Below are 26,886 nucleotides of genomic sequence, written 5' to 3'. Positions count from 1 at the left end.
TGGGGCCTGAGAAACTTGCAGCCCCGTACCATGTCCATCCAGCAATGGCTCTGACTTGTAAGTGTAGACCTGTGAGGGATTCCATCCCCTGCCCCTCTGTCACCCTCAGCCCAGGAGCCTTGTGGGGAGGTCTGTAGTCATGGCTTAGATGGCACTGTGCAGGGCTGAGGCTCACCGGACGTGACACTGTGACCACAGCTCTTCCCAAGACCTCCTGGACCCCAAGGCCTGGACCCACCTCCTGGGAGTAGGAACACATCACAGAGTCACATGCAAGTGAGGGGCCCGTGGGACTTCTGTGACTGTTCTCCTAAGAAAAGCTTTTTAAAATAAAAGCTTAAAGAATCGGTTACATTGAATGGGCACCTGGTACCTGCCTCTCAGAGCTGCAGACGATAACTGTTTATCAGATTTATTTAAAGTTTAAAAAAATAAAATAAGCACCATATACACAAAGTCACTGGCACCTTCCTGACATCGCACCTCACATTTCTGGAACGCAGCGCTATCCCCGGCACAGGAGCCCCACCCGTGGGCCCAGCCCTGTTGTGAACGCACCGTGGCCTTTTCTGTTGTGAAAGATGGTGTCGTGTTTACTTCTGTATGAGCCACAGCCATGCTCAGTGGTGTCCAGGTGCCTTTAGGTCTGTCACGCAGGTGTTGGACCTCGTGCTCTTGGTGGCGTCTCAACTGGCAGTCTGCACCCACCACTGGGTGCGCAGGGAAGGGCCCTTCAGGTGGCCTGTGTGTGAGGCCGTCCTGATGCAGGGTTCAGCCTGTGTGTATACATGTGCACATGCGTGTGCCCAAGCGTCCTCCTGGCTGCACCGTGGCAGGGAAAGGATACGGGGAGCAGTCAGATTTTTGTCCCCTTGGGCAGCACCACAGTGGCCTCAAGAGCCGCTGCCATAGAAGACACAGAAGCTGCTGCTGCTCCACAGCCCTCCTGCCCTCGGGTGCCCACGTGCCCCTGGTCCTGGTGTAGTCACCACTGCTGCTGCCTGGAGCCACAGGCTGTGGCCCTTAACCCACCAGGATCAAGGACACAAACCTTGAGTGGGCCCGGGAAGCCCCAGCTCCCACGTGCAGGATGGGTAGACCAGGGGTGAGTCAGAGCCCAGCCCTGCGAGGGGGTCACCCGAGAGAAGTGTGCCAGTCCCCACCTGGAAGAGCGGGGTCCAGTCTGCTGTGTGCCTTCTGCATGGGACAGCAGCCCTGGGGGACTTCTGGCACACCCTGTGTGCTGATCATCAGGACTGGGGCCCTCTGGAGACCCTGGGAAGCCAAGAGGACAGGCCCCCCTTCTTGGCTTGCTGCTCAAGATACTGAGCATGCTCTCCTGCAGCCTGGTGCTCCACTGGGGACACTTGGGGGCTGGAGCATCATTTGAACTGTTGTGTTCTTTTTTCAGATCTGGCCCCAGGCTGTGCGGTGAGGCCAGGCTGTGGGTCTGCTGCTGTTCTTGCAGCCAGTGTGACAGGTGGGACAGGCTGGGCTCCGACCCCACCTGCTGGGCACCTGCGCAGCTCCAGGCCTGGCTGGGCTGGCTCTGCAGCAGGCAGGAGCAGGGGTGCGGCGGGTGGAGCGGCCTCAGCGCTGCAGCTAGCAGGCCTCCCGGCAGCCCCGGCCCCCTGCAAGCTGCAGATGCGCAGGCGGCCTTCTGGAAGGAAGGACAGGGCTCAGCCGCCATCTCCTGGTATGGCTTGCACGGGCCACTGTTCTCGCTCTCACAAGCCTCCTTCCTCTGGCTTTTGTCTGGTTTTGTTTGGAATGGCTGGAGACAAAGATGCTACACCAGGGGATAAGGCTAGAGGAGACCCAGCAGAGGCATGCGGCAGAAAGCGCCAGGGTCGCTGGGAATGTTGAGGGGTCTGGGGTCTCCTCGGCTCCATCCATCCTGCTCAAGCCTTCCCGGCGGCATCGGTTCAGAGAGCGCTTCCTGTACTTGTGAGCATGAGATTTTAAAGGTCTTTTACGGGATATGTGTGATTTCTGGGCTGTGTGTACGTGTGTGTGTGTGTGTGTGTGTGTGTCTATGCGCTCATGAGTGTGCATATGCCCATGTTTATGTCTGTTCGCCTTTAAGTTGCATGGGGACTGTGGTGCAGTGCTGGTGTGAGTGCATGAGTGTGCGTGTGTGCACACATGTGAGTGTACATGTATTTGTGTGTGCATGTGTGTATGTTGTGCATATGCCTGTTCTAGCCTGATGGAGTCCAGGTGGCCTTGGGAAGGTGGCAGGCATGCTGTTGCGGAAGCCACCCACAGGACACTGTGGTAATTGACCACTCCCCCTCGTCTAGTGAGGGATGATGACCAACTGTGTCTCTTCCCCGGCTGGAAGTATAGCCTTACACACGCGGGGCTGGAGGACAGGGCAGGTAGGTGGACAGGACAACGTTCTGGGGTGACATGGTGACCTGAGAGGAGCCGGTGCTTGGTGGGAGGAGTGTTTGATGGGCTTTGGCCCAAGGCCCACAGTGCAGGCCATGTGTCACTGGGCTTCTGTAGGGCAGGTGCTTTCTTCCTGACTGCCCTGGGGGTGGCTTTTCTGGGGTTGCTTTGTGATCCTGAGGTGCTGCCTGTCCTTTCGGAGTGCGCAGCCAGTAGACAGAGTTCCTTGAGCCTCCTGTAAACCTGCTTTGATAGAACTGGGACAGGTGTCAGCAGTGTCTTAGGAGATTCACATAATGCAGGAGGACCTGGGAGATGGTCATAGTCAGGCCTGTTTACCTGTGTTGGTTCTGTTTCAGGAATAAATGCCCAAGCCCGGAGGCTGCAGCGGGTCCGTGCCAAGGGCACCCCTGCCGTGGCCCCAGGGGCTGCCCGGAGCTCCCCTCCACCCCGGCTGCGCCGCACTGTCAGTGAGACCAGCTTGAACCTGGCCACCACCCTGTCTGGCGCTGCCCAGGGGCCTGAGGAGGCCAGCCAAGACACCATGCGTGACTGCCTGTACCAGTCCCCACACCTGCTTCTCCTGCAGGGTTACAGCCAGCAGCATGTGAGCCCCCACTGACACCCACAGCCCCAAGCCCCACCCAAGGACTCACATCAGCCCTGTGCCTCTGGTGTGGCCTCTCACGCACCCACAAGGCTCCTCCGGGAAACCGCCTTCCCCAGCACAGGCTGGGTGGCCAGGGGTGGGCGACTTAGCGTGGTGTGTCTGGTGGACAGCAGTCCCAGCCAGAGACTGGAACACCTGTTCCTCCCCTTTCTCACCCTCTGCTGGTCTGGGCAGGTGGTGTCCCACCCCTGAGTCAGGCGTTGTGTTTCAGGACAGCCTGGTGTATGTGCTCAACCGCGAGCGGCACACGGTGGGCCAGCGCACGCCTTCCAGCAAACCCAGCATCAGCCTGTCGGCCCCCGACATCCTGCCCCTACACTGCACCCTTCGGCGGTACCAGCCCCCCGAGGGACAGGCGGCCCTGCTGCTGGAGCCCATCCCTGGGGCGCCCATCTCCGTCAACTTCAAGGAGGTGGGGTGGAGCACTGTGGCACTGCAGCATGGGGACCTGCTCTCCCTGGGCCTCTACTACCTGCTGCTGTTCAAGGACCCATCGCAGGCACGGACTCTGCCCACGGGGACCCTGGCGCGGCTCCGGGCTGCGCCACAGAACTGCAGGATGTGTGGCATGGCACTGGGAGCTGGGGACAGTGCCTCCTCCGTGCTGGCTGCTATACCGCGACGGCGGCAGCTGCTCCTGGAGTTTGAGCCTGAGGAGGAGGATGCACTGCTGCAGAGAGTCATGACGCTGATTGAGCCCGGGGGTGACGACTACAAGCTGACCCCTGCCTTCCTCCTATGCCTCTGTGTCCAGCACTCGGCCACCCACTTCGAGCCTGGCACATTTGGACAGCTCCTGCTCAAGATAGCCAAGAGGATCCGCGAGGCAGTGTGGGTGAGTGGGCCGGGCCCGCAGGCCACCGCAGAGTGTCCGCTGGCTGCGGGACAGCCTCTGGCTTCTGCCTGTGTCAGGTGGAGGTCCCAATTCCTCTCTGATTGCCTCGTGGCAATGCCAGGCTGGGCAAAGGGCCAGCCTCTCTGGCCTGTCTACCCCTCACCTCCAGGCCCACGACAGCTGCACCACATTCCAGGCTTCCATGTGGGTCTGCGTAGTGCAGAGTTGGCTGCTGCTTCTGAGCTTTGTCCTTTCCTATGGTCCAGCCTGGCCTGGTACCATCACATGCCCAGAAATGAGACACCCCAGAGGCTGGGCACTGCAGGGCCCAGGGACCTTGGGCGCTCTCGCAGGCCCCTGACCACGGCTCAGTGCTGGCACTTTTCTCTGGGGCAGGTGAGTTGCTGTCCCCCTGAGCTGTCCCCCGCAGACACTCTTTTCCCTTGGTAGTGAGGATGCAGGGCTGGTCAGTTTTTGGACATTGATAGATTCTCCATCAGGCCAGAGTCTCAACCTGGTGCTGTGGTCCTGTGGGCAGAACTCCTCTGGGCCTTGTCCCTGGCGTCGTACCCCGGCCTCCACCCACCAGGGCTGGTCCCTGCTCACAGGGACTCCAGGCATGGCCCTGGGGATTAACTTGGAATTGTCACCCCACTGGGCTCGACAAGCACCGGAGCAGGCTGTCTGGGGGCGCCCCACGGTCTCAGCCTCCTTGCCAGTTCCTGCCCCACTGGCTTGAATCCCAAGACTCAGAGGATGGCTTGCAGTCACCTGGAGTTGTTCAGAGGCCTTCTCTCATCTCTAGTGGGCAGGGCCGTGTGGTACCTGGTCAGTTTTCTTGTATTAAAATCCACATTTAGGGGTTGAGGCTGTGGCTCAGAGGTCGAGCACTTGCCCAGCGTGTATGAGGCACTGGGTTCGATTCTCAGCACTGCATATAAATAAATAAAATAAAGATCTGTCAACAACTAAAACAAACTTTTAAAACATCCACATTTAAAATAGGTGACACCCTTTGGAAGCATAAGCCTGATGGGCCATCCCCTCAAGAGGTTCATAGAGTGACCTGTAGGCGTTGTGGATGTGCTGGAATGTGACAGGGGGCCCCACGGCATGGCCACGCACCATCTGTAATCATGTACGTTGGGACAGGGGAACCTCATGGCATTTTCTGAGTGGGCTCTGTGCCTGGCATTCATCAGCCCTGCTGATGCTCTTTGACCCAATTAACCTTCATAGCTACCCTGACTGGGCAGGTGCTGTATCCCACGTTACAGGCAAGGAAACTGAGGCCAGGAGGGCATAGGTCACTTGACGAGAGGGCACAGTGGCAGGACGAGACTGAGCCTCACCCACATCCACCTCTTCACTTCTGGTTCATTCCTACGGGGACCCAGCCCTGCCGTGTTGCACAAGCTTGGAAACTGAGGCTGGCAGACAGGAGCCGCTCCCATGGCATCCTGGGCTTGCAGACATAGGTGTCTACATCCAGGTTGCCCCGCGCCCGTGGCACCTCCTCACCTCGGCTCTGGCCTGAGCAGAGCCCCTGTGAGTTCCACTTGCTATAAATTTTCTCATGTTCCTACAGAGCAACTCCCAAGGTCACTCCCCTGTCCTCTTAGCAAACACACAGGTAGGTGGATGTGCACACTGTACAGGAGTAGGGCACGAGGACCAAGCCAGCGACCAGGGTTCTATTGGACTGAGACTACTTTGCTGCTAAAGCAAGAGCAATTGCTGATTAAGAGAACACACAGAAGATGTTAGCTGTACCTGCTCCCCTCTGGGCCGTTTACCTATATTGTAAATGTCCAGGCACACATGTGTCTGCCTGCTGTGACTGTGGCTGGCATCTCAGGATGTATGTATTAGGAGTAACAACAAAGAGTGTTACTAGACTACTCATTCTAGTATCTGTCAAATGTTTGTCCTGTCTTTACTATTTTCTAAATGGCCAGTTGTGTGAACTGAGGGCTGTGGATTGATTGTGTGTAGATCACGTTCAGTCATGGATGGGAAGATGCCTAAGTCATGAAGAAAGTTCTTTCCAACTTCACTGAGAATCAAATATCAGCCTACACAGGGTGTCTGGGATAGTGTGCCCTATTTTTCGTGGAGATGGAGCATCGTGTATTTGGAGGTATCCTGTTGTCCTGTTTCTCTCTTTCTCTCTGTAGGAGAAAACCAAAGAGCTAGCAGAGAAGCAGGCGCAACTGTAAGTACGGCCCAGTTATTGTCCCCACCTCTCAGCTGCACCTTCCCTGCGGGCTCCTGCTTTCCGAGGAGCTAAGTCCTCAGGGAGCCTCCGGATGCCGGGGCTCCCCTCCGCGCTTCACCAGCGGCCTTCCATCTCAGAGTAGTTGTGTCCATTTCTCTCATCAGCACCCTGGGGAGCTCTGGGTAGAAATTTCCTAAGGGCTGAGTGGGCAAAGCCTGTGCCCATGTTCCCTGCCCCATTCTCCTGATAACCACCCACTCCCTTCAGGAAAAGCCTGCAGCCCTCAGTTGCGAGATGGGTCCATATATTGCTCTGTCCAAGACCCTCACCCCAGCCTGTGCTGCTGCTGGGCCTCGGCTGTGCCATCTGGATTGTCTGACAGATGTGCAGACGCTGAGCCCTGCAGCCCGCTCTGTGTGGACGCCCTTCAGAAGCACCTCTTGTGGGGCTGGTTTGTAGGGACAGCAGTGCTGTGTGTCTGTTCTGTGGACATTGCCACGTGAGAGCCCTTGAACTGCAGCCACTTGCTGTCTGTGTCATCAGACCTAAAAAGCATGCTGAAGGACAGTTCCCTGCACCTATCACATGATCCCGTGCACATACACATGGATTCCTAACCAAGTCACCTCTCTAAGAGCCCCACCCAGGTGGTAACACTGAAGGCTGAGTCAAAGGAGGCTTGGTGGAGAATCCAGAGAGGGAACCGGATCTGTGGGGCTCCCAGGGACTCCACATACCAGTGGCATCCTGGCTAAATCAGGCCACAGCGTGGTAGAGGCCAGCCTCATTCCTGCTCATGCCTCCTTCTCAAAACCAGAGCTCACCATTGCCGCATGTGCTCGCTCACATGTGCTCTGGGGCCCTGCAGGTGATTTCACCATCCCCCTTTCAAAGTAGGAGCTGGGGACACTCAGATGGAGGCCTCAGGGCTGGGGTCTCACTGTCCCTTCTCGATGTCCCCCAGGTGCAGTTGAGCTCAAGGTGCCACTCACTTGCACAGGCCCACTCACTCTCTGGCTCCTGCCAGTGTGAGGAGCCAGAGCAAGATCCAACAGAGGTGCCAAGCGGAGCCACGGCCTCTGGGGTCTGAGGCTGTGTGGGGACCCAGGCACGGCTTCCTGTAGAACCAGCAGGGGCAACACTGGGCAGATGGCAGGAAGGTGACCAAGACGTAGGTGCGGTCGCAGGGCTTGAGTTCCTGGATTTCTGTGTCAGGGGAGTTTGGTGAAAGTTGGGACAGGGCCAGCTTGGGTATGGGGCCTCTCCAGGGACTTCCCTGCTGGGCTTCAACACAGCCAAAGTGCCAAGGGGCACGGAGGTGGCAGAAGCTGCCCAGCCCTCCTCCTGTGTGCTGAGGTACAGGTAAGACCAGGCCCCTCTGTCCCAGTGGCTGTCTGTGGGTGGCCTGGAGCCCCCAGCACCCTTGGTATGAAGCAGATACAGGGTGGACCCAGCTTCCCCACTGACCGGAAGAGCCGGGCCTTCCCTCCAGCCCACCTGCTCCACTGCACCCCAGAGCGTTCATCAGGGCCTAACGCAGTCCTGTTTCCATTCTGAACACACACTCCTGTTTTTTGTTGTTGTTGTTGTTTGTTTGTTTGATTTTCCTTTTAAAAATAATGAACCACTTCCAAAATAGAGAACAGTGAAGGATATGCTGCCAGGCACCACGAACCCACACCTGGGTTATCATGGCCCATGCTTCGCCGTGCTCGCTGCGAGCCTGTTGTTTCTTTTTAATGTGAATGGCCTTTGGATTTCACGGGACCCCGGCCTGCAGCTGGGTCCCCCTCTTCTTTCTCGTCTGTTAACGTGGGGTCTGCACTGCCAGGTTTTCTCACGTAGAACCATGCTTTAGTTCCCTATTCCTGCATAATTAGTATTTAATTTTCCTTGAATTCATGAATTATTTTGAATTTTTTTCGAATTTCTACATACATAAGCTTTTCTGTGCTTCTATTTTTCATTTTGTTACAATATGATAAGAAAATGTGGTTTGTAAGACTTTTTTCTTATTTTTCATTTTGTTAAGAATCCTTTGTTGGCTAGTTTGTGATCAATTTTTGCAAGCATTCTATCTGTTCTTTGAAGAGTATTTTTTGTCTAATGTGCAGCATGTCTATGAGATCACATTCATCTACTTAATTTGATTGCACACTAACTTTTTTTGCCAGCTTAAACTGTGATTTTGAGATGAATAAGTTAGCATTTCTCCTTGTTGTTGTGAATTCGTAAGTTTGTTTTAAAAAAATTATTGGCTTTGTTTTATTTTTGTTGGTGCTTCGCAGTGAGGGGCTTACAGCTTCAAGGGCATTCTTTGAAACGGTTACTTTCAAAGTCATGTCCCTCTTTTTTCCTAAAAATTCTTACTGCCTTTTTCTATGATGTTAATACAGTGTCACTTTTCGTGTGTGTCTGTTGTGTTGGTAAGTTTTTTCATTTCTTCCTTGGAATCTTTCTGTCTTTTTACTTCTGAATGTAATGGTTTACAAAGTCTGCTCTTCTTTCTTAGTGTGCAAGTTTAACCCATTTACATTTATTACACTTATTGATGTATTGGAGATATTTTTGTCAAGTTCACTGTGGTTTTTGTTTACCATGTCGATTGTCTTTCTTTTTTATACTTCCTTATCTCATTAGATTTTAGAAACTCCTCTCTTGGTTTCAGAGTTATTCTGAAAATATTGATATCTCTACTTTGCGGAACACAAGATTAGGTCTTAGTATGCTCTGGCTCCCATCCCGTCCCACCTCTGGCTCTCAGTTTATCACTTGGATTATTTGAGTTTCTCTTTGCTCTCAACCCTGTCATTCCCCACTCATTCGTTGTTTTTATTTGTATTTATAATCTGTGTTTATCTTGATTTACCCACTGCTTTTGCTTACCAGTGTTTTTCTCCTTATCGTGACTTCTTGTGCCGCTCCCTCATTCCGGAACGTTCCCTTGGGACTGAAGTCATTCTGAGTGCAGCTCTGTGGTGGCCAGCCCTTGGACGTGGTGTCAGGAAATGTCTCCATCTGCTTGCCTCTTAGGGAGGAGGTCAGCTCTCTCCCTTCAGCCCTGGAAGATGTGGTTCCATCATCTCTCAGCACCCTGACTTGTTAAGAAGTCGTGTGTGTGTCTAATTTTGTTCTTTTGTGTAGTTTTCTCTTTTGCCTTTTGAGATTCTCTTCAGGTGGTCAGTTTTACGCCCGATGTTTCTGGGCTCGGTCTGTTTGTGTTTCTCCTGGTCGGGGTTCTGGGAAACACACGGCTGTTCTTGGTCTGGCAGCTCTGCCTGGCCCTGCTTTTCCCAGGGGCTCCCGCCACCGTATCTGCCCTGCAAGTCCCTGTGCCCTGCAGCTCTCCGCTGCTCCTGCCTGTCTTGCCTGCCCCTGGTGTGTTCTCAGCGATCGCTCCTGGCCTCTCAGTCCTTCTCCTCTTTTCCTATGCCTGTTCAATCATGGTTTACTGTCTTTCTTTGATTTCTTTGGTCCCTTGAGATATGATTGCCGCATGACCTCACGCCTCGTCTTTGGGTGGTGTATTTGGGGCGATTCTCCCTTCCCTTGGCCCGTTCCCGCTGAAGTCACTGTAGTTTTCTGTGGTGACCGGTGTGCACTGCATGTGCAGGTCCCCTGCTGTCCCGGGACTTGGTCCTGCAGCTCAGGCCTGTTGCTGTTGTTTCTGGGTTGCTCATGCCCCCCGCTGGCTGTGTTCCCCTCTCTGTGGTGTAGGCCGAGGGTGTTCCTGTGGATTCTGTCCCCTCTCCCCACACGCTGAACAAGCAGAGGCCTTGTGGACCCATGGCAGAGCCCTGGGCTTTGTGGGGTGCAGCTCCAGTTCTTCTGGACTCATCTCCACTCTGTCCTTGCCTGCGTTCGGAGCCCTGGCTGCCAGGGCCCTGCAGGCTGTCTGCAGAATTTGGTTGTGTGCTTCTGTGTTCAGAACTTGGACTCTGGCTTGAAGTTCAAGGGCTGAAGACCCCTTTGAGGCTTTCTTCTCCTGCACCTCCACACATGTCACCCTCCTGCCTCCACAGGGCTCTGGGAGACTCCTCGTACCTAATGGTGCCCCAGGGTTTATGTGCTAGAGTGACAGCACTCACGTTTAATAGATGATCACCGTGTGTCACCCTCAGGCCTACAGTCCTTCATCCCTAACCTTTGGGGCCAGATGTGTTTAGGATTCAGATGTTTGGGGTTTAGAGAGTCGGGGTCAGAGTGCTGGTGTCACAGAGGTCCTTTAGCTGGACAGCGTTGTGCTCAGGGCTGCTGCACGAAGGGTTCATGAGACCAAACAGCCTCACATAGGCCTCAAATTTTGCCATTGGATGGAGGGATGGCCTCTGCTGTCCTCTGGATTCGGCCTCCACACCTGGGAGGGGGCAGCGCCTTCAGCCTTTCTGCCACCTCCATGGCTGCCTTGCTTTTCCCTCCCTGTTGTCCTTGACTCTGGGCCTCTGGTGGCATTGCTGCCTCTATTTTCTGTCTGCCTTGTTCCCTGAGCCTCCCAGCCTGGCTTCCTCTGTCCCCCACCTGGTAACACTGCCATCCAGAGTCTGAGGACCCAGGAGGCTTCTGCTTCTCCCCACAGTGTTCCATGGGCTGCTGGGCGCGTGGCCCCTGTCCTGCTCCACCTGCTGTCCTGGGTTCCACGGGCCTCTGCAGGACCTTCCTCACCTGGTCCCTCTTGCTCCCTCCCCAGCTCTGCCTGGTCCATCTTCTTGCTCTGTCCTCTGCCTGCTCCCTCCATCCATGCCCCGCCCCGAACACCCGTGTCCACTCTGCCTGCCTTTGTCACCTCTTCTCATTCTGTCAGTGGTGGCTCTGCCAGACTGTCACCTTGCCAGCCCTTGCCCTGGTCATCCCTTGGTGCCATGCCCATCCACCTCACTGCAGTCCAGCCTTCTGTGGCTCTGTGGCCTGGCTGTCCTGTCCCCACATGGTCCTCCAGCGGAATTCATTTCACTGTTGCACAAACATGACAGGAACATGCCCTCTCCTGAAGTCAGGCCGGACTCAGCTGCCGTAACAGGAAGTCCAGCACCCGCTGCCTCCCGGATCCCTCCCCAGGCCCAAGGCAGCTGCTGTGTGTGACAGGGTCATTTCCCCCACCCCTCCCGTCCACCCGGTGAGCTTCGCAGGATGAGCTGTGTAGTGATTGGCTCTCTCTCATGGGCTCTGGGTCAGTAGATGTGACTTGAGCTGATCTTGGCGGTGCGCGGTAACTCAGGTGGCACTGCACCACCTGCACGCGGCCTTCTCCTGGTGGACGGGCTGAGCAGGTCCAGGTTTCGCCACCACATTTGCTGTCCGCCTTCCCGTTGTGGCTCGGGATGCCTTGCCTGCCTCCGGCGGGCCCCAGTGCCAGCTGTGGACCCTCCACACGCCCTTCTGTAGGCCTCACCTTGGCCTTGCTTAGCCACGCGGGCCCTCGCGCTCCTCGCTGAGTTCCAGAGGGACCTGCTCTTGGCCTGTGCGGCGTCTTTCTTTGCCAGGAGGCTTGAACTTGCCCCTCATCCACATAGGCTGTGCAGGGAGGTCTCCGTGTGCCCAGCTCAGAGGGAGCCGCGGTGCGTGGCTTAGCTGGCGGGTGGGGAGCCCTGTGCTGACCTCGCTGGGGCTTGATACCGAAGCTCCAGGTGGCAGTGGCTGGAGGGTGGTTTCTTAGGGTAAAATTAAGGACAGTAAATAGTAAAAGCAAATTGACCCTTTCTAAATGACAGTGCTGTGTGCACGTGGACTCGGGTGGCTGTGGAGAACGGGCGTGGAGCAGGGGTTGCCCCCATGCGGATAGGCAGGGAGGCTACAGCAGCCCTGCTCCAAGGCAGCAGTGAGGAGGGGCCTCCCAAGCCAGTCTGGTCCCCACCCAGGAGCAGGACCGAGAGATGTCAGCCTTGTTTGTGGACAAAAGTGAATTACATCAGAGAGAGCAAGGGGGACTTCAGGCCCTGGGGAGACTCGTGGATGGAGGAGAAAAACAAACCTGGCCCTACCGTGACCTCTCGGAGCCCAGCCCTGCGTGCTCTCAGCAGCTCCCTCCGAGGGTACTGCTGAGTCCTCCAGGACCCTGGACTGAGAGCAGACACCAACACCAGGTGCTGCCCTTGGGCCCCTCTGATGGCCTTCATCCTGATGCCCTCCAGGTGCAGGTGGGGTCCGAGAGCCCCTCCAGGTCCTGGGCAGAGACTGCTCGCAGATGCCCTGTGGCGGCTGAGCAGCTGGCACCTGGCTTGTGATTTAGAGTTCCCTGTGAGGGGGACAAGGTGGTATGGGGTCCCAGCCTAGCTGGGTATCAGGCAGCAGGGGTCTGTCTTCACCCCAGGCCAGGCTGAGCCAGATATGGGGGCGGTCGGTCTGCAGGTGGACCCCCCTGTCTAGTCGCAGCTCCAGGTGTGCACAGCTAGCTGACGTCCACCGTGCCCGCAAGATGGGATCGTGGAAGCTGGTGGATGTCCACATTGTCCTGAGCTGCGGGGATGCCAGGCAGCCCACACAGCCTGCAGGGCTTACTGCTGGGCTGGTGTGTTGATGAGATGGGTAAGACGTGCTGGCATCTTAAACTAAGGAATCACCCAGCACAGCCACAAAAGGGAGCTTCAAGTCACACAGGGCAGTTGACACACATACTGGGGCCAGTGCCCAGGAGATGGAGAGATGGTTGGGTGGCCTTAGAGACTGCCACTGAGGGAGGCAGGCAACCCTGACATTGCCACCATCCCCTAAAGAGGGAGTCCTGAGGGCTGGGGCAGTGGCTCAGTGGCAGAGCGCTTGCCCAGCATGTGAGGTCCTGGGTTCGATTCTCAGTACTGCGTATAAATAAATAAAGGCCCATTGACAACTAAAGAAGTATTTTTTTAAAAAAGCGGGGGACCTCTGAGCCGAGAGGCCGCAGGTCTGGGAGGGAAGATGCTCATTTCCCACTCAGGATGGCCTCAGGAGGGGTCTAAACTGCTTCTTGGTGCTGGCACCTGGCCATGCTGGTGAGGTAGCTTCTGCTTGAATTACCCATAGTAGTAGCGCCCCATGTGGACAAAGCACCAAACTGCAGGAGGGTTCATGATGGAAACCCGGCCACCTGCTTCCTCCTCCTGGAGGTCTGAGGTGACCTGGTTAATTGTCTGCTCTGGGGTTTTCTGACGATTACCTCCAGATCTCCAGAGAACAGGCTTTGATCATGGACCCTTGCTTCATTGACTTCACAGTCTTCTCCTGACTTCCTTCTTGGGTAAAGTAGAATTTAGCTAACATTAGTGCATCTCCTAAACTTCTATTATTGTTTGTCTCCTCGGGTGACAACCTTGTTCAATATTGTGTGAAGCTCCTATTTCTTACTCTTAAATAACACACCCAGGCTCACGCTCCTTGTTCTAGAAACCATGGGCCTCACCCCCTCCCTGTGCATGTAGCCCCCCCCCCCACGCTCTCAGCATTCACAGCTACTTTATTGTCTTATTTCAAAAGAGAAGAGACAGAAACAGGTTATTTACTAGAGGTCTTTACCAGTGACAGTGATAACTGGCTGTTCGTCCCACTAGGTTTCTGGGGGCCTCTGCCATCTTGTGGGTTCATGCATAGTTCCAAGCCTCTCTGCCTAACACTACTAGGTTGACAAAAGTAGTTGTTTTGGTCAGGGTCCCATGAGAACAAATGTCCCATGTGACAGAGCAGCAGACTCAGCCCAGGGCCATGGGCTAGCATAACTCTTGGTCTTTCTGTCTTGGCAGCCAGGAGCCCATCTCCTGGGCCAGCTTCACCATGGCCGACCTGCTTCCGGACCTGCAGCACATTCTCTTCTGGATGGCTAACTCCATCGAGCTCCTGTACTTCATGCAGCAGAAATGCCCACTGTATGTGCAGAGCATGGAGGAGGAGCTGGACATCACAGGTGAGCTGGGCGGCCACGCGGCCCTCACAGGCAGGGTGTGGTCCTGGGGCACAGTTGGCTGCGGGAACAGGGTGGAGTCACGTCAGAGTTCCCTCAACTCCAGCTGGCGTGTAGGGACTGCCTCTGGGCCCAGCGCCTGTGGTCTGGTCAACCTGAAGCCTCTGGATGCACAGTGCGTGACACCATTGGCCCCACCGTCCCGTGGCCTGTCGAATGGAGGCATCTTGGCACGGCCCTGCTCTGGCTCGGAGGTGGGGCGCACAGGTCACCTGGTAGGGGAGAGGCAGATGCACCATGGGTCACGTGCAAGGATCAGAGGTGCACCCTTACTTCAGGAGGGACGGGTGTCACCACCTGTAGTTGCAAATTCATAGCTTGTATCAATCTCAGAGGTTAAAATGTGGGGATTTTAATGTGCCTTTTAGGGTTTATGAAATACAGTAAGAAGTGTTCTGAAAATAGTGGGAGGGGACTCTGGCCGGGTGGTCTGGGAGGGCTCCGCGGAGGAGGTGGCGCTGCAGGCCCACAGGATTTCAGCTGGTGCATGTCTGCTGAGGGCTGCGGGGGGGGGGGGGGGGGGGGGGGGGCTGGAGGTGGCCTGGGAGGTGGCCTCCCTGGAAGCAGCCAGGGAGGAGGGCAGGACTGTCCTGCAGTGGGACCAGGTACCAAGGGGACGTGGGTCCAGAGCCTTGTGGGGGTGGCCCAGGGGTTGTCCCACACAGCTTTGCTCTACGATGACAGCAACAAAACTGCTGTCCTTCACGTCTGAGATGCCGGTCTCAGGTGTGGTGAGTCCCTAATGGGCCCTGCCTCTGAGGGTCCAGGCCGCAGCAGGAGGCACACTGGGAGCCGCCCTCCGGCCTCTCTGAGCTGGAAGGGACGTGCAGGCCAGGTACTTGGCACGGGAGGCCTGCAGATAGACCAGGCGGCCTTGGTCTCCAGACACGTGTGTCGCCCTGGACGCTGTCGTGGACTGCGCAGGAAGAGCCCTGCGAAGTCAAAGCCAGAGTGGGTCCTGGACAAGCTGGGATCCTGCGGTGGCTCCTGGTGCCTTGGGGGTAGATTTCTTGAGAGGAGGGGCTCTCCATGGTCAGGGTGAGGGGCAGGAGTGTCTGCATAGTGACCTTGAAGTGTCCAGTCATCAAGACAGGCTCCTGCTCTGCTTCATGGGCCTGGTCCTGTCTTGGGTCGGGGAGGGGCGCAGGCTGCGGAGACCAGCTGGGACCATGTGCCTGGGAACCCTGGGCCGGCAGGGTGGGGGTGGGGCCAGGCCTGTCTGTCCTGGCAGGGCTCTGGTGACAGACTGATTGTTGGGGGAGGGCATACCCTGCACCTGGGCAGGGCAGAGCCAGAGGGGATTTTCTCCTCCTCTGCTTTATGGGACAGGGGAGGTGGGACCCTCTGTGGACTCTTGGGGCCTTGGAGCCTGTGGCTACATGGAGGGAAATATTGGCCCTTGACATGGATCCTCCCAAGTCCCATGGGTGTTCCAGACTGTGACCCTGACCCTTTCCCCCTCTGGTGACTGTGAAAGCAGCTAGACTCCCTCCCAGGGAGGGGCATAGTCTCCCTGCTGGCAGGCCTTGGGTGTGGTGTGAATGACTGCAGGGTCCCAGGTCTCCAGCCGCCTGCCTGCCCAGGCTCCACGGGTTGCTGGTGCTCCTGGAACCCAGTGCCTGCAATCTGGCTGTCCCTGCCCCTCCACTCCACTCCAGATTTGTTCTCATCTTTTCCCCGTGTCTTGCTGCTGGAGCAGGCGGGTCTGTGGTAAGGGGCGGCTGGAGCTGCGGTTCCCTGCTGCCGTTCCGGGGCTTGCTGCTCCATGTGTGGCATGTGCTGGGGTTGGGCTGGGAGCTGTGGGCAGGAGATCCCTGTGGTCAGGGCTCAGGACCCGACAGCCCACCTTCCTGACCTGCGAGTGCCCTCTCGATGCCCTTCCCTTGTGGTGCCATCAGGCTGTGCTCACAGTGCTGTTGGGCAACGTGGAGGTCTCACAGGGACTGTCCCTAGCTGCTCCTCCTGGGAGGCGTTGCCCTGGTTCCAGGGTCTGCGTCCTCAGCACTGCGGGTCTCGGGAGGACTTGTGTTTGGTGGGGCCTGAGCGTCTCTTTCTGGTGATGGGCATGGGGGCAGTGATCCTGTGTCCCGTCCTGCACATGATGCAGAAGCCTTGTGGCTGGGGTCTGGGTGAGCATGGCAGGCGCTGAGACCCAGGGAGACTCAGAGCAACCAGAGAGTGACGGAGAGGGCAGAGGCCACAGGTCCCTGCTGACCTTCAGGAAGTGGCTGTGGGAAGAATCCTCAAGGCCTGGAGGTCTTGTCCTGAGAGCTGGCAGGATTGGTTTCGTCATTCCTGATTTTTTGTCCAAAGCTCTTGCCCAGGAGGCCTTGTTGCCCATCTGTCATGGCATGTGTTCTTTGTGCCCTTGTAAGATCCCCACGGCCTGGGCTCTCTGCAGGTGGCCAGGCCCCTATACCTGTAGCAGCAGGGGCCTCTTCTTCTCGCAGAGGCTTAGTGGACACAAGTGTCTTTGTGGCAGGGTCTCAGACCCCATGTCCCCTGTGTTGGTCCACTCCTGGCTTCGTCCCGCAGAGCCTGCCCATCCCTCTTCCCGCCAGCTCTGTCTCTGGACCTCAGGCCTGCCCACGGCTGGTCTGGTGCAGGTGGGAGGGCCTGGCTCTGTCCCTCTGCTCTGGCCCAGCCCCCTCCCAGCCTGCATCTCGGGCTGTCTGATGTGGCCAGCAGTTGGGCCGGCAGCCCCTGGTGCTGAGTGGCGGCTTCTCTCTTGAGCATTCTGACTTCATGGGGTGAGGGTCTCTCCAAGGGCTGCTGCGTGGGTTCCTCACCCTGTGTTCCCAGGAGAGGCGTCCTGGGAGCCAGGGTCGGGGTCTGCTGCAGCCTGCGCCTGGGTGACAGGGCTATCTCCCCACAGGCTCCAAGGAGTCGCTCTTCTCCTGCACGCTGACGGCCAGCGAGGAGGCGATGGCGGCGCTGGAGGAGGTGGTGCTGTACGCTTTCCAGCAGTGCGTCTACTACCTCTCCAAGGTGCCCGGGCAGCGCCCAGGGGGGCTCTCCTAGGGCACCTTTGGGGCACTGGGGAAGGGGCTGTGATGAGCTCAGCCTCAGCAGGGATGAGGTGGCTTCTGTCCCGCCAGGCCCTGAGTGCACCCCTCATCCCCTAGTCACCTCTTGCTCTCCAAGGACACCTGGCATCACCTGGCGCCCCCTCCCCTCTGTTGAAACACACCCCTGCCTGGCAGTGTTTGGGGGCATCAGTGATAAGGCCTGAGAGGTCTGGCATGGGGCACCTGGGATGCCACACTGTGCCACTCCGACCCTGGCTGGTGCCGGCAGTACTGCTGCCAGCGCCCTGGCCCTGAGCCAGGTGGGCTGTTTTGAGGGCAGGGTGAGCCGCTTTCCCAGGAGGGGCCACTCTTCCCTCAGAATTCACAGGTGTTTCCAGCTCCTTTTGCTGGAGCTCATCCCACCAGTGCCACCTCTGTGTGCCTCTGCGGGCCATCGTGGGTTTGACAGGAGCACGTGCCGTATGACCACCATGGCCAGCCCCCGCTGAGCCTGCTGTATGTGACTCTGTGCCCAGCAGTCCCAGAGGCAGCTCCTGCCAGGCCCCGATGCTGCCTGCTCGGCTGGTGGACCTGATGAGGCCCAGGCGGGAGTTTGTTGGGTGGGGCCTTCCAGGGGGCCCCAGCACCTCTGGAAGTGATTTTCCGTTCTCTGTCACCACCCAGTGCCTGTATGTCTGCCTCCCGGGCCTCCTGGAATGCCCCCCTTTCCAGACGGAGCGCCGAGAGAGCTGGCGCTCAGCCCCTACGCTGCCCGAGGAGCTGCGGCGCGTAGTGAGTGTGTATCAGGCCACCCTGGACCTCCTGCGGCAGCTCCAGGTGCACCCCGAGGTGGCCTCCCAGATGTTCTCCTACCTCCTCTTCTTCTCTGGCACGCTGCTCCTCAACCAGCTCCTGGACAAGGGTGAGTGTGGCCAAGGGGCCTCCAGCCCACGTTCCCGCCACAAATGGGCACAACCCGAGGGACCCTCTGCCACAGTGCAGGACCCCGGGCGGGGGGGGGGGTCCCAAGGGGGTGGGTGGGAGGCTGGCTGAGGCCTGGGGGTGTAGAATCATGGCCCAGAGTGAGCCCTGCAGGAGCTCTGGTCCCATCAGGGTTGACAGGCCTTCCGGGGCCCTTCCTGGTCACTGGGAGGGCACACACTGCCCAGAACCACCTAGTGGGCAGAAGCCAGGAGGGAACACGGTAGTGCAGCTGCAGAGGCTCTGACCTTCGACACTGCCGTGGGGAGCTGATGTGCCTCCTCCAGCTGCAGGGCTTTGAGGTACAGGTCACTTCCAGCCAGGGGCACTGCTGTGACATGAGAGAGCCAAGCAGGAGCAGGCTGCAGCACCTGTGTCACCAGCACAGACGGGGCGCACTGGGTGGAAGGAGGGGTCCCACTCCACACCTGCATTGTGCAGTCAGTGGCTGTCACACCCCTCTGCCCTGTTGCTCTGCCTCCTTCACCTCTTACCCCGCCCACCCCTGCCCAGACAGGGCCTGGGAAGCAGGTCAGTTTGCGTTGGAAACTGAGGCAGAGTCTCACATTTGTCCTTAAACTGTGCCATCTTCAGTGACCTGAAGAGGGAGAGCAGGCCCTGTGCTGAGTGGCCTGGGCATCACCCTCTCCCCCTCCCCAGGACCCTCCCTGAGTTGCTTCCACTGGCCCCGAGGTGTGCAGGCCTGCGCCCGCCTGCAGCAGCTCCTGGAGTGGTGTAGGAGCGCCGGCCTTGGGGCAGCTGCGGAGCGCTTCTTCCGGAAGCTCTCCTGCACCCTCCACCTGCTGGCCACTCCCAGCGCTCAGCTCATCCAGGTAGGAGGGAATCCCAGTGGGAAGACCAGCAGTGTGGGGAGGAGTGGGTCCCATGTATTTATCTGGGGTCACTGGCTGAAACACTGGGTCAGGGGTGGTGGGAACCTGGTTTCCAGACCCAGAAAACTCAAACCTTCCATAGAGAACTCACAAAGTTGCTCCTCAGCTGTCCCCACCTGCAGTGGGCAGGGCATTGGTCCCAATGGGTGTCTGTTCCCAGTTCTGGGGTCCTGTGATTATCACTCCACATGCTAAGGGGGGGCTTCGCAAACGTGACAAGATCAAGGACCTTAATGAGATGAGGAGATGACCCTGGATTATCCTGGTGGGTTCCCATCTAACCAGACAGGTCTGCAGCGTTGGGTGGAGAGGTGGATGAGGTGGATGGAAGGAGAAAGAAGAACTCATTCTGCCGTGGCCGGCTCTGAAGATGGAGTGGCCAGGAGTGGGGCGTTTGAGGGCCTCTGGAAGCTGGACCCCAGCTGATGGCCAGCACAGAAACACAGCCTCAGCCCTAGAGCTGCAAGAAGTGGAATTCTGACAGAGGTGCAGGCAGGCCAGGGGCTGGACCCTCACAGGCACACCGCTGCTGGCACCTTGATTTTTGCCAGTGAGACCTTGCTGGACTCTTGAGCCACGGACCTGTGCGATTACATTCATGGTCATTTTGTGTAATATCCACCCTGCCCTCCTCCCTCGCCACCTTCCCTGGAAAATATTCAGCACAGGTAACTAATGGAAACCCAGCCCAGGTTTTTTTTTCCTGTGGGAAAACACTGGGTGAACTGCAGGGTGATGGCCATCCACAGGGCGGCCCAGGTAGGGTTTGCTCTCTGTGCTGTTGAGGAAGGTAGATTCTGAGCTGAATGGTCTTGTGGCTACTTTGCCCATCTCCAGGCAAAACTCAGAGTAGAGTCTGGAGTGAGTGGCCAGCTTGTCCAGAAGAGCAGCCCACCACCCAGCACAGCGTGCCGGGGCTTGCCGGCCTGTCCTGCCGGTGGTGGTGTTCATGATGATGGAGCTTCTGCTGAGGGTCCAGGCCTTGCCTGTGTCGTCTCAGTGGGTCTTCAGTGCCACCCTCTGAGTTGGTGAAGTCGTGGTCCCTGTCTTGTGGATGGCAGAGCTGAGGTCGCACAGTGAGCGCTCAGTGGAACTGAGCTTCAAATCTGGATCCAGGCATCACTTAGGCCTTCAGCGGGTACTGTAACCCTGCTGCGTGTCAGGAACGGTGTGTCTTACATACAGTCCACAGTGTCGTTCTTTAAAAGTTATTTGTTTTCTCATTATAAAAATGAAGCATTTAATCACTATAGAAAATGTGGGTGTCTTGGAATATACAACAGATGGAAACCATAATTTAACTTGTTTCCTTTCAAAATATCACTCCACAAAATAAAGCAGTGATTTGAGTGGCATACCCCAGAAAAAGAAAATGGTAGAAGAGATAAAAGCAATACCATTTTGGAAGCTGGAAGGCAGATGGCAGACAGGTAGAGCAATCGGCTTATAGCAAGGCCACCAAAAGGCTCAGGAGTTGAAAGAAAGGTGTCTCTGGAAATTGATGTAAAGATTCTGACACAATAGAAGATCCACATGAAAGATAGGGATGGAAGCCGGGGCCTCGTGCATGACAAACATGCAAGCAGGCACTAAGCCATACCCTGTCCCTCAGCAGACATTAGGAAAAGACTTGAATGTATAGCTTGGAGTGAGCCTGCCACTTCTTCTGAGAGCAACTTGCACAGCCAGATGGAACAGAAGTCCTCTGTTTTAAAGGAGGGAGAGTCGCTAAAGGGTTAGAAGAGACACAGATCTGCCCAGAGGGACAAAAGAGAAGTTCTTCCTCCTGCTTTCCCCCAGGGGCATTTGGTGTCTTGGGAGCAGGATATGTGGGAGGCTGAGAACCCAGACTCTCTCCAGGCAGGGGACATTTCTGGGAAAAAGACACTTACATGGCTTTGGTCATCACTTAGGCTAGACACAAAAACTGAGAGACCGAGGGGGCTGTCCCCTGGAAATGCTTGTCAGAGATCTGGAGCTTCAGGGTGGGAAGGGGTTTAAACTAAACACAGAGGTCTGAAAAGCAGAGTGGAATCTGCAGCAGTCTCACAACGCTGAGACAAAGACTCAGGACCCCTTAGAGTGTAAACACCAAACTCTCCATTGAAGCCCTGGTGTGAGGATCGTGCAGAGGCGGACTGAATCTTACCCATGGCTCCCTCCGGCTGCATCAAGGTGGGCAAGTGTAAAGATACAAAATAACAAAACTTAGCATTAAAGCAGTGCTGAGAGGAAAAATCATAGCCATAAATAAATACAGTTGAAAACAAGGACAGCGGAGAATGAATGACCATGAAGCAAGACAAAGAAAGCAAATCAAACTCAAAAAGAGTAGAAGGGAAGAAATGACGGATAAGGGCAAAAAAAAAAAAAAAAAAATCAGTGAGCTGGCAGACAAGCATGTAGAGAAAAGAGATGAAGCCAAGAGTTGGTTCTTTAAAACATTTAATAAAAGGGAGAAAACAAACTGCAAGTATCAAGAATGAAAAAGGGAACACATTATGAATTATGAATCAGTAGCAGGATATTATAGCTTTATGTTGACAGATTTGACAATTTAGATTAAATGGACAAGAAAATGAATACTTACCAAAACTAATACAAGAGGAAATGAAAGTATGAGTAGTCCTATGTATTGAAGAAATTGAATCTGTTGAACCCCCCACAAAGAAGATTCAAGATCCAGATGGTTTTATTGAACTATTTTAAACTTCACAGAAGAAAGTAAAGACCATTATGACCCCAATTCTTCCAGGAACTTGAAAAAGATCTCATTTTGATAATCATATCTCATTTCGAAACCACCAGCACAACCTCAATTTGAAAAACTACAAAGCGGGGAAGAAAAATTCCACATGAAAGATGAGCAGCTCCATCAATCATCCAAGGAACTCAGTTTAAAGTCCTGATCCTCAGACACACGGGCCTGGTTGTAGCGGAGGCTGCTGAAGGCGAGTCTTGTGAGGGGGCAGCAGTGGAACTACACGGGTCCCTGCTGTGCTGCCGTTGGCGCAGGCTGTGGGTGGCATCTGCCTGGGTGGCCACACGCCCTGCTCTGAGCCAGAGCTCCTCCCAGTGGACCTGTTTAAGCTGCACTTGGCACCCTCCCCTGTTTGCCTGTCATTCAGTGGCCCCAAGTCCTTGCTCATCAACAGCAGAGTGTGAGTGAAGGGTGGCATGTCACTGCCTTCAGATGCCGCGGGGCAACAAGAGAAAGCGTGATTGTCACAAGGAGCCACACCCAGGTGTCAACCTCAAACCCTCCGGAGCAAAATGAAAACAAGACATGCGGGGTGGGGGGCGGGGAGCGGCCGGCTTGGGCTCCGCTCCTCCAGAGGCCGATGCTCTCCTCTGTCTAAGCGAGCCCCCTGCCTTGCGCTCATGGTGGGCTCAGGGCACCTAAATGACAGTTTCTGCTTTCAGCTGAGACTGTAGCCCACAGTGTTTCTTCGTACGGTGCCAGGTAGAATCTGGTTCTCCCCCCACCCCCGCCCTGTTTCCCAGTAGCCTCTTCTCTCCACCCTGTGGCTGTGAGGGGATTCCTGACTGGTGACAGGGGACTTTGTGTGGCGTCCACTGTCCTGTGAGGCCGCGTGGTGCTGTCCCCTCACTGATCTCACTCCTGTCCTGCACGGCTCTGGTGGGAGTGAGAACGCTGGGCACTGGCGTGCGGGCCAAGAGCCTGACCGGGTGCCCTGCCCCACACTGGGACTCTCCCAGGAGCGTGGCTATGCTCGGGGCGGCCTCATGCACCTGGAGGCCTTTGACTCCGTGCCCCTACTTGTCACCAGATGAGTTGGGCCACCCTCCGGACGACATTCCCAGCCCTGAGCCCTGCGCAGTTGCACCGGCTGCTCACTCAGTACCAGCTGGCCTCAGCCATGGGCCCCATGAGTGCCTGGGAGCCAGGCGCCCAGGATAGCCCCGACACCTTCCAGTCAGGTAAGAACACCTTGGGCAGGGCTAGGGGTCAGGGCAGGGATCTGAGGACCTGCCTGCATCCCCAGGTCAGAAAGTGGCAGAGCAGCCCACTGGTACCTGCTCATCTGAAGTGGGAGTAGGGGTCCTTGGGCTTCCATACCTCCACCGGGCCACTCTGCCCCACCTAGAGACCCGGGCACCCCTGTGCTGGGGGTCAGGAGCCCCTGGGCCCGTGCCCGAACTCAGGCCAGAGGCCTCCCTCTGTCTGGAGTTCAAAGCCACAGGGTAGTCCAGGGCTCTGAGCACGTGAGCCGCTCATGGGCACACCTGTACACACGCGGCCTGGAGGATCTGTGGGCTACGCACACATTTTCACCCCATCCACATGTGGGGGTCTGGGCAGGTCCATATGGTTACAGCCTCACATAGTTGCATATGAATTTTTAAAATAATTTCACGTCCCACTGGTGAGCCTCATTTACGCCACAGCACCTGAGGTGAAACCTGGGGGGGAGGCTGCAGCCCCACCCTGTGAGCTGCTGCTGGCCACCGGTGGCAGAGGCCACCTCTGAGCGCACTCCTGGTTCTGTGTGATCCCCCCCTTGGGCCCCTCCCCGCCACTCCTCTAGCCCAGCACCCCTGTAAGGTCCTGGCGTCCAGGAGGTGTTCACGCTGGAGGACGGAGCCCAGCACGCGCTTGGCCTTCCCATGCTGCAGCCTGTGCAGGGGTGGGGTCCCTCTGGGCCCTGACCCCTGGGCAGAGTTCATCCAGCTTCATAGGACTGAGGGGACCGCAGTCACCTGGCGATGCCCCAGGCAGGGGACTAGCGTGGGTTCAGGCAGGCTGGCCCCAGAGCAGCTCTCTGGGCTGTGGTGAGAGAGTCCCAGACTGTAAGGGCTTCGTCTTCTGTCCAGGAGCCTGGACACCCTGATGGGTGGTCATCAGAAGGAATGAAAGCCAGGTCATGGCTGGTCACCCTAAGATCCCACCCTCCTGTGTCCTTGGTGGTTTGGAGCTCAGCCTGCTGATTCAGTTCCTCAGTGCTGGGGGGTGGCCAGGTGACGGGAGGGCCACTCACAGTGTCCTCGCCCTCTGCTGCTGCAGAGGATGTCCTGGAGTCCTATGACAACCCCCCGCCCATCGTTCTGCCGAGTGAGGGCTTCCAGGTGGACCTAGAGGCCGAGTGCCCGCGTGACAGCGTCTACCAGCACCTCCTGTACGTCCGGCACTTCCTGTGGGGCCTGCGGGGCCCAGCCAGTCCTGGTGGTGGAGCAGCCCAGGCCACTGGGATTGAGGTACCAGGCATGGGTGTGCTTGGGGAGAGGGCCGGTCACCCAGAGCTGCCTGGTCCCGTGGTCCCCAGTGGGCTTGACAGCCCTCTTTTGATGATTAGGGTGGAAATGGAGGCAGGTCTGCTTAGAAGCAGCTGGGGACTTAGCAGGGACCATTGAGTGATCTCGAGCTGCGACTGTAGGTGGTGGGGAGGCCTGCCATTTTATATGATTCAGGCCAGCAGGTGTCCTTTCTGACCCTTTGTGCCCCATGCAGCCTCGTGGCACAGCGTCCTGCAGGGGCCCTGGGACCCTCTCCCTCACTGAAGCCGGCCTGCCTGCTCCCCAGGGCCTGACTCTCGTCCTTCTCTCCCTAGGGTGTATACCATACCATCCCTGAGGAGCACCCTGAGGGCCAGGGCTGCCCCTTGGCTCCCAGGGATCCAGGCAGAGGAGCCCTCGAATCTACCCCTGTGCGCTCTCTTCCTGTTGCTGGGGCTCCCTGGACACAGGGCCCCCTGGCAAGGCAGCCCAGCAGAACGGGCCACAGGGGCTCCCCCGCTGGCCCCCTGAACACTGACTCCTCGTGCCTGCTCACGCCTCCCAGCAGCCCACTCGGCCTGGAGCCCAGAAGCCCTGGCTGGCCAGAACCAGGCGGCCTCTGTGGAAAAGCTCTCCCAGAAGGGCAGAGGAACGGGCTGGGCGGCCCCCCGGGTGCAGTTCTAGAAGGTGAGGCCCAGCTCATGCTTGGCCTACCTCAGGCCCTACTCTGCACCTTAACAGCAGGTTACTTTGTGTCATTTCTCCCTAAGAGCCTGTCCCCCAGTGCCAGCACTCAGCATGGTGGGCCAAATAGGAAGGAGCAGGGAAGCCAACCCCTGCTCAGGACTGGCAGCTGTGGCTGCCTCTCCGGCTGACACATTCCCCTGTCGGGATGCCCTGTGCTCAAGGTAGAGGACACGCAGGTGACGGGTTCTGCTGGCTGAGCTGGAGCCTTTAGGAGGAGGGGTGTGTGCCCCGCTGTCTGCACCTGTGTGCGTGCGTGTGCAGGTGTGTTCTGTGGGGCGCAGTTCACAGCTGGGCCTGGTTGGAAAGGGCACTGCTGGCCAAGCAGCCCCCACCTGGCCCTGGGCGAGGAGCACCGTGCTTTGTCCTCAGTGCTCCTGCTGAGTTTGGAAGGTGCCACAAGGTCTGGGTCTCCCGCCAATAGAGGCTGAGGTGTGTGGGGACAATAGGTCAGAGAACTGTCAGGGGAGACTCCAGACCAGACCCGGCTTTGCCCTGAGGCCCTGGCCCAGGTGACCCTGGTGGCATGAGCGCTACTGGAGGGAGCAGGCACAGGGCCGGCATGGTGCGGTGGTGTGGTGGTGCACGCCTATAATCCCAGTGACTTGGGGGGCTGAGGCAGGAGGATCACAAGTTCAAGCCCAGCCTCAGCAACTTAGTGAGACCCTGTCTCAAAAATAAGAAGAGCTGGAGACGTGGCTTGGTGGTAAAGTGCCTCTGGGTACCAAAAACACAAACAAAAACACCAGCCTGTGGTCTCAGGGTGGGTCACCAGCTGGCTGGGGGTGGGGGGCAGGGTCTGCTTAGCGGTGGGACCCCTCTGGGTGATTGGACATGGAGTCACCAGTACAGGGAGGAGGAGGAAGGAAGGGCAGTAGAGCCTGCTGGATGACCGCGTGTTGGAACCCTCAGGGTCCTGGCTTCCAGGAAATGGCCAGCCTGAGAAGGCCCACGTCCTTGGGCACTTAGTGGCTAGGACGAGGCGAGGCCCCCACACAGGCCTGACCCTGACCCAGGCTACAGCTCACATTGTGTCCGGATGGTGCCCTTCCTGGGCTCCATGTACTTCCCATCCGCGGTGTGTCTGCCCTCTGCGAGGTCCCCACATCCTGATTGCTTAGCTGGGCACTGCCTCCAGCCCCTGGGCCCTTGTCCCTCACACCTCTCCTCCCACCAGGAGATGCTGCGGCTGCTGCGGATGAGCCCCCTGCGGCCCCCTCCAGCCGTAGCTCCAGCACTGAGGACTTCTGCTACGTGTTCATGGTGGAGCTGGAGAGGGGCCCCTCAGGCCTGGGGATGGGCCTGATTGATGGGATGGTGAGTGGGGCCTGGGTCCTCCCTGGACTGACCCCAACTCCTGCAGCTGCCCCTGGTCCCAGCTTGTGTGGCCATGTGGCCGTGGTCAAGTCGGGTGGGAGGAGCATGGGGACACCCCCCTTCATGGAAGGCTCAGCCTGTCCAAGGGGCTTCTCTGGGGCCTGCTGTCATCTTGTGTCTGTCCTCAGGCCTTTGAGGACTCTCCTGGCCCTTTGGGAGCAGGACTGGTGTCTACTCCTTTTTCTTACTGGACACACGATCATGAATGTGGCTGGCTGACTCCAGGGCGGGGCCTGCAGGTTCTAAGGGAGGGGCGGTGGGCTCTTGCTGGGGACTGTGTCGGTGCGGCAGAGCCCTGAGACCTCTGCTTCTCCCCAGCACACACCCCTGGGCTCCCCAGGACTCTATATCCAGACCCTGCTCCCAGGCAGCCCCGCAGCCTCCGACGGGCGCCTGTCCCTGGGAGACCGCATCCTGGAGGTGAATGGCAGCAGCCTGATGGGTGTCAGCTACCTGAGGTACTCCCCACCCCTGGCCCGTGCTGCCCCCGCAGTGGGGTGAGCCAGGGCAGGGCCGCCTGCAGACAGGGCTGGCCCTTGGGCACCCCTGGTGGGGAAGGTGCAGGACATTCGCCCCACAGGCCCCTCACCTGGGCGACAGCAGA

General features: G+C 57.5%; 1 protein-coding gene across 2 annotated transcripts in view; it reads left to right on the top strand.

The window, feature by feature from the left end:
- Positions 1-26,886, top strand: part of Radil (Rap associating with DIL domain) — a 56,237-nt gene that overhangs the window by 28,897 nt on the left and 454 nt on the right. For both annotated transcript variants that reach the window (XM_071605407.1, XM_027919738.2), the window contains 12 exons: positions 2,754-3,001; positions 3,276-3,899; positions 6,077-6,114; positions 13,827-13,987; positions 16,920-17,032; positions 17,737-17,974; positions 18,694-18,866; positions 22,718-22,868; positions 23,953-24,143; positions 24,497-24,848; positions 26,083-26,222; positions 26,601-26,740. In XM_071605407.1, coding sequence (XP_071461508.1) covers positions 2,754-3,001; positions 3,276-3,899; positions 6,077-6,114; positions 13,827-13,987; positions 16,920-17,032; positions 17,737-17,974; positions 18,694-18,866; positions 22,718-22,868; positions 23,953-24,143; positions 24,497-24,848; positions 26,083-26,222; positions 26,601-26,740 — 2,569 coding nt within the window. The remainder of the gene's footprint in view (positions 1-2,753; positions 3,002-3,275; positions 3,900-6,076; positions 6,115-13,826; positions 13,988-16,919; positions 17,033-17,736; positions 17,975-18,693; positions 18,867-22,717; positions 22,869-23,952; positions 24,144-24,496; positions 24,849-26,082; positions 26,223-26,600; positions 26,741-26,886) is intronic.

Source organism: Marmota flaviventris, chromosome 19 (genome assembly GCF_047511675.1).
Source record: "Marmota flaviventris isolate mMarFla1 chromosome 19, mMarFla1.hap1, whole genome shotgun sequence".
Lineage (NCBI taxonomy): Eukaryota > Metazoa > Chordata > Mammalia > Rodentia > Sciuridae > Marmota > Marmota flaviventris.
Note: the sequence above shows the minus strand (reverse complement) of the source record. Positions and strands in the feature narration are given on the sequence as shown.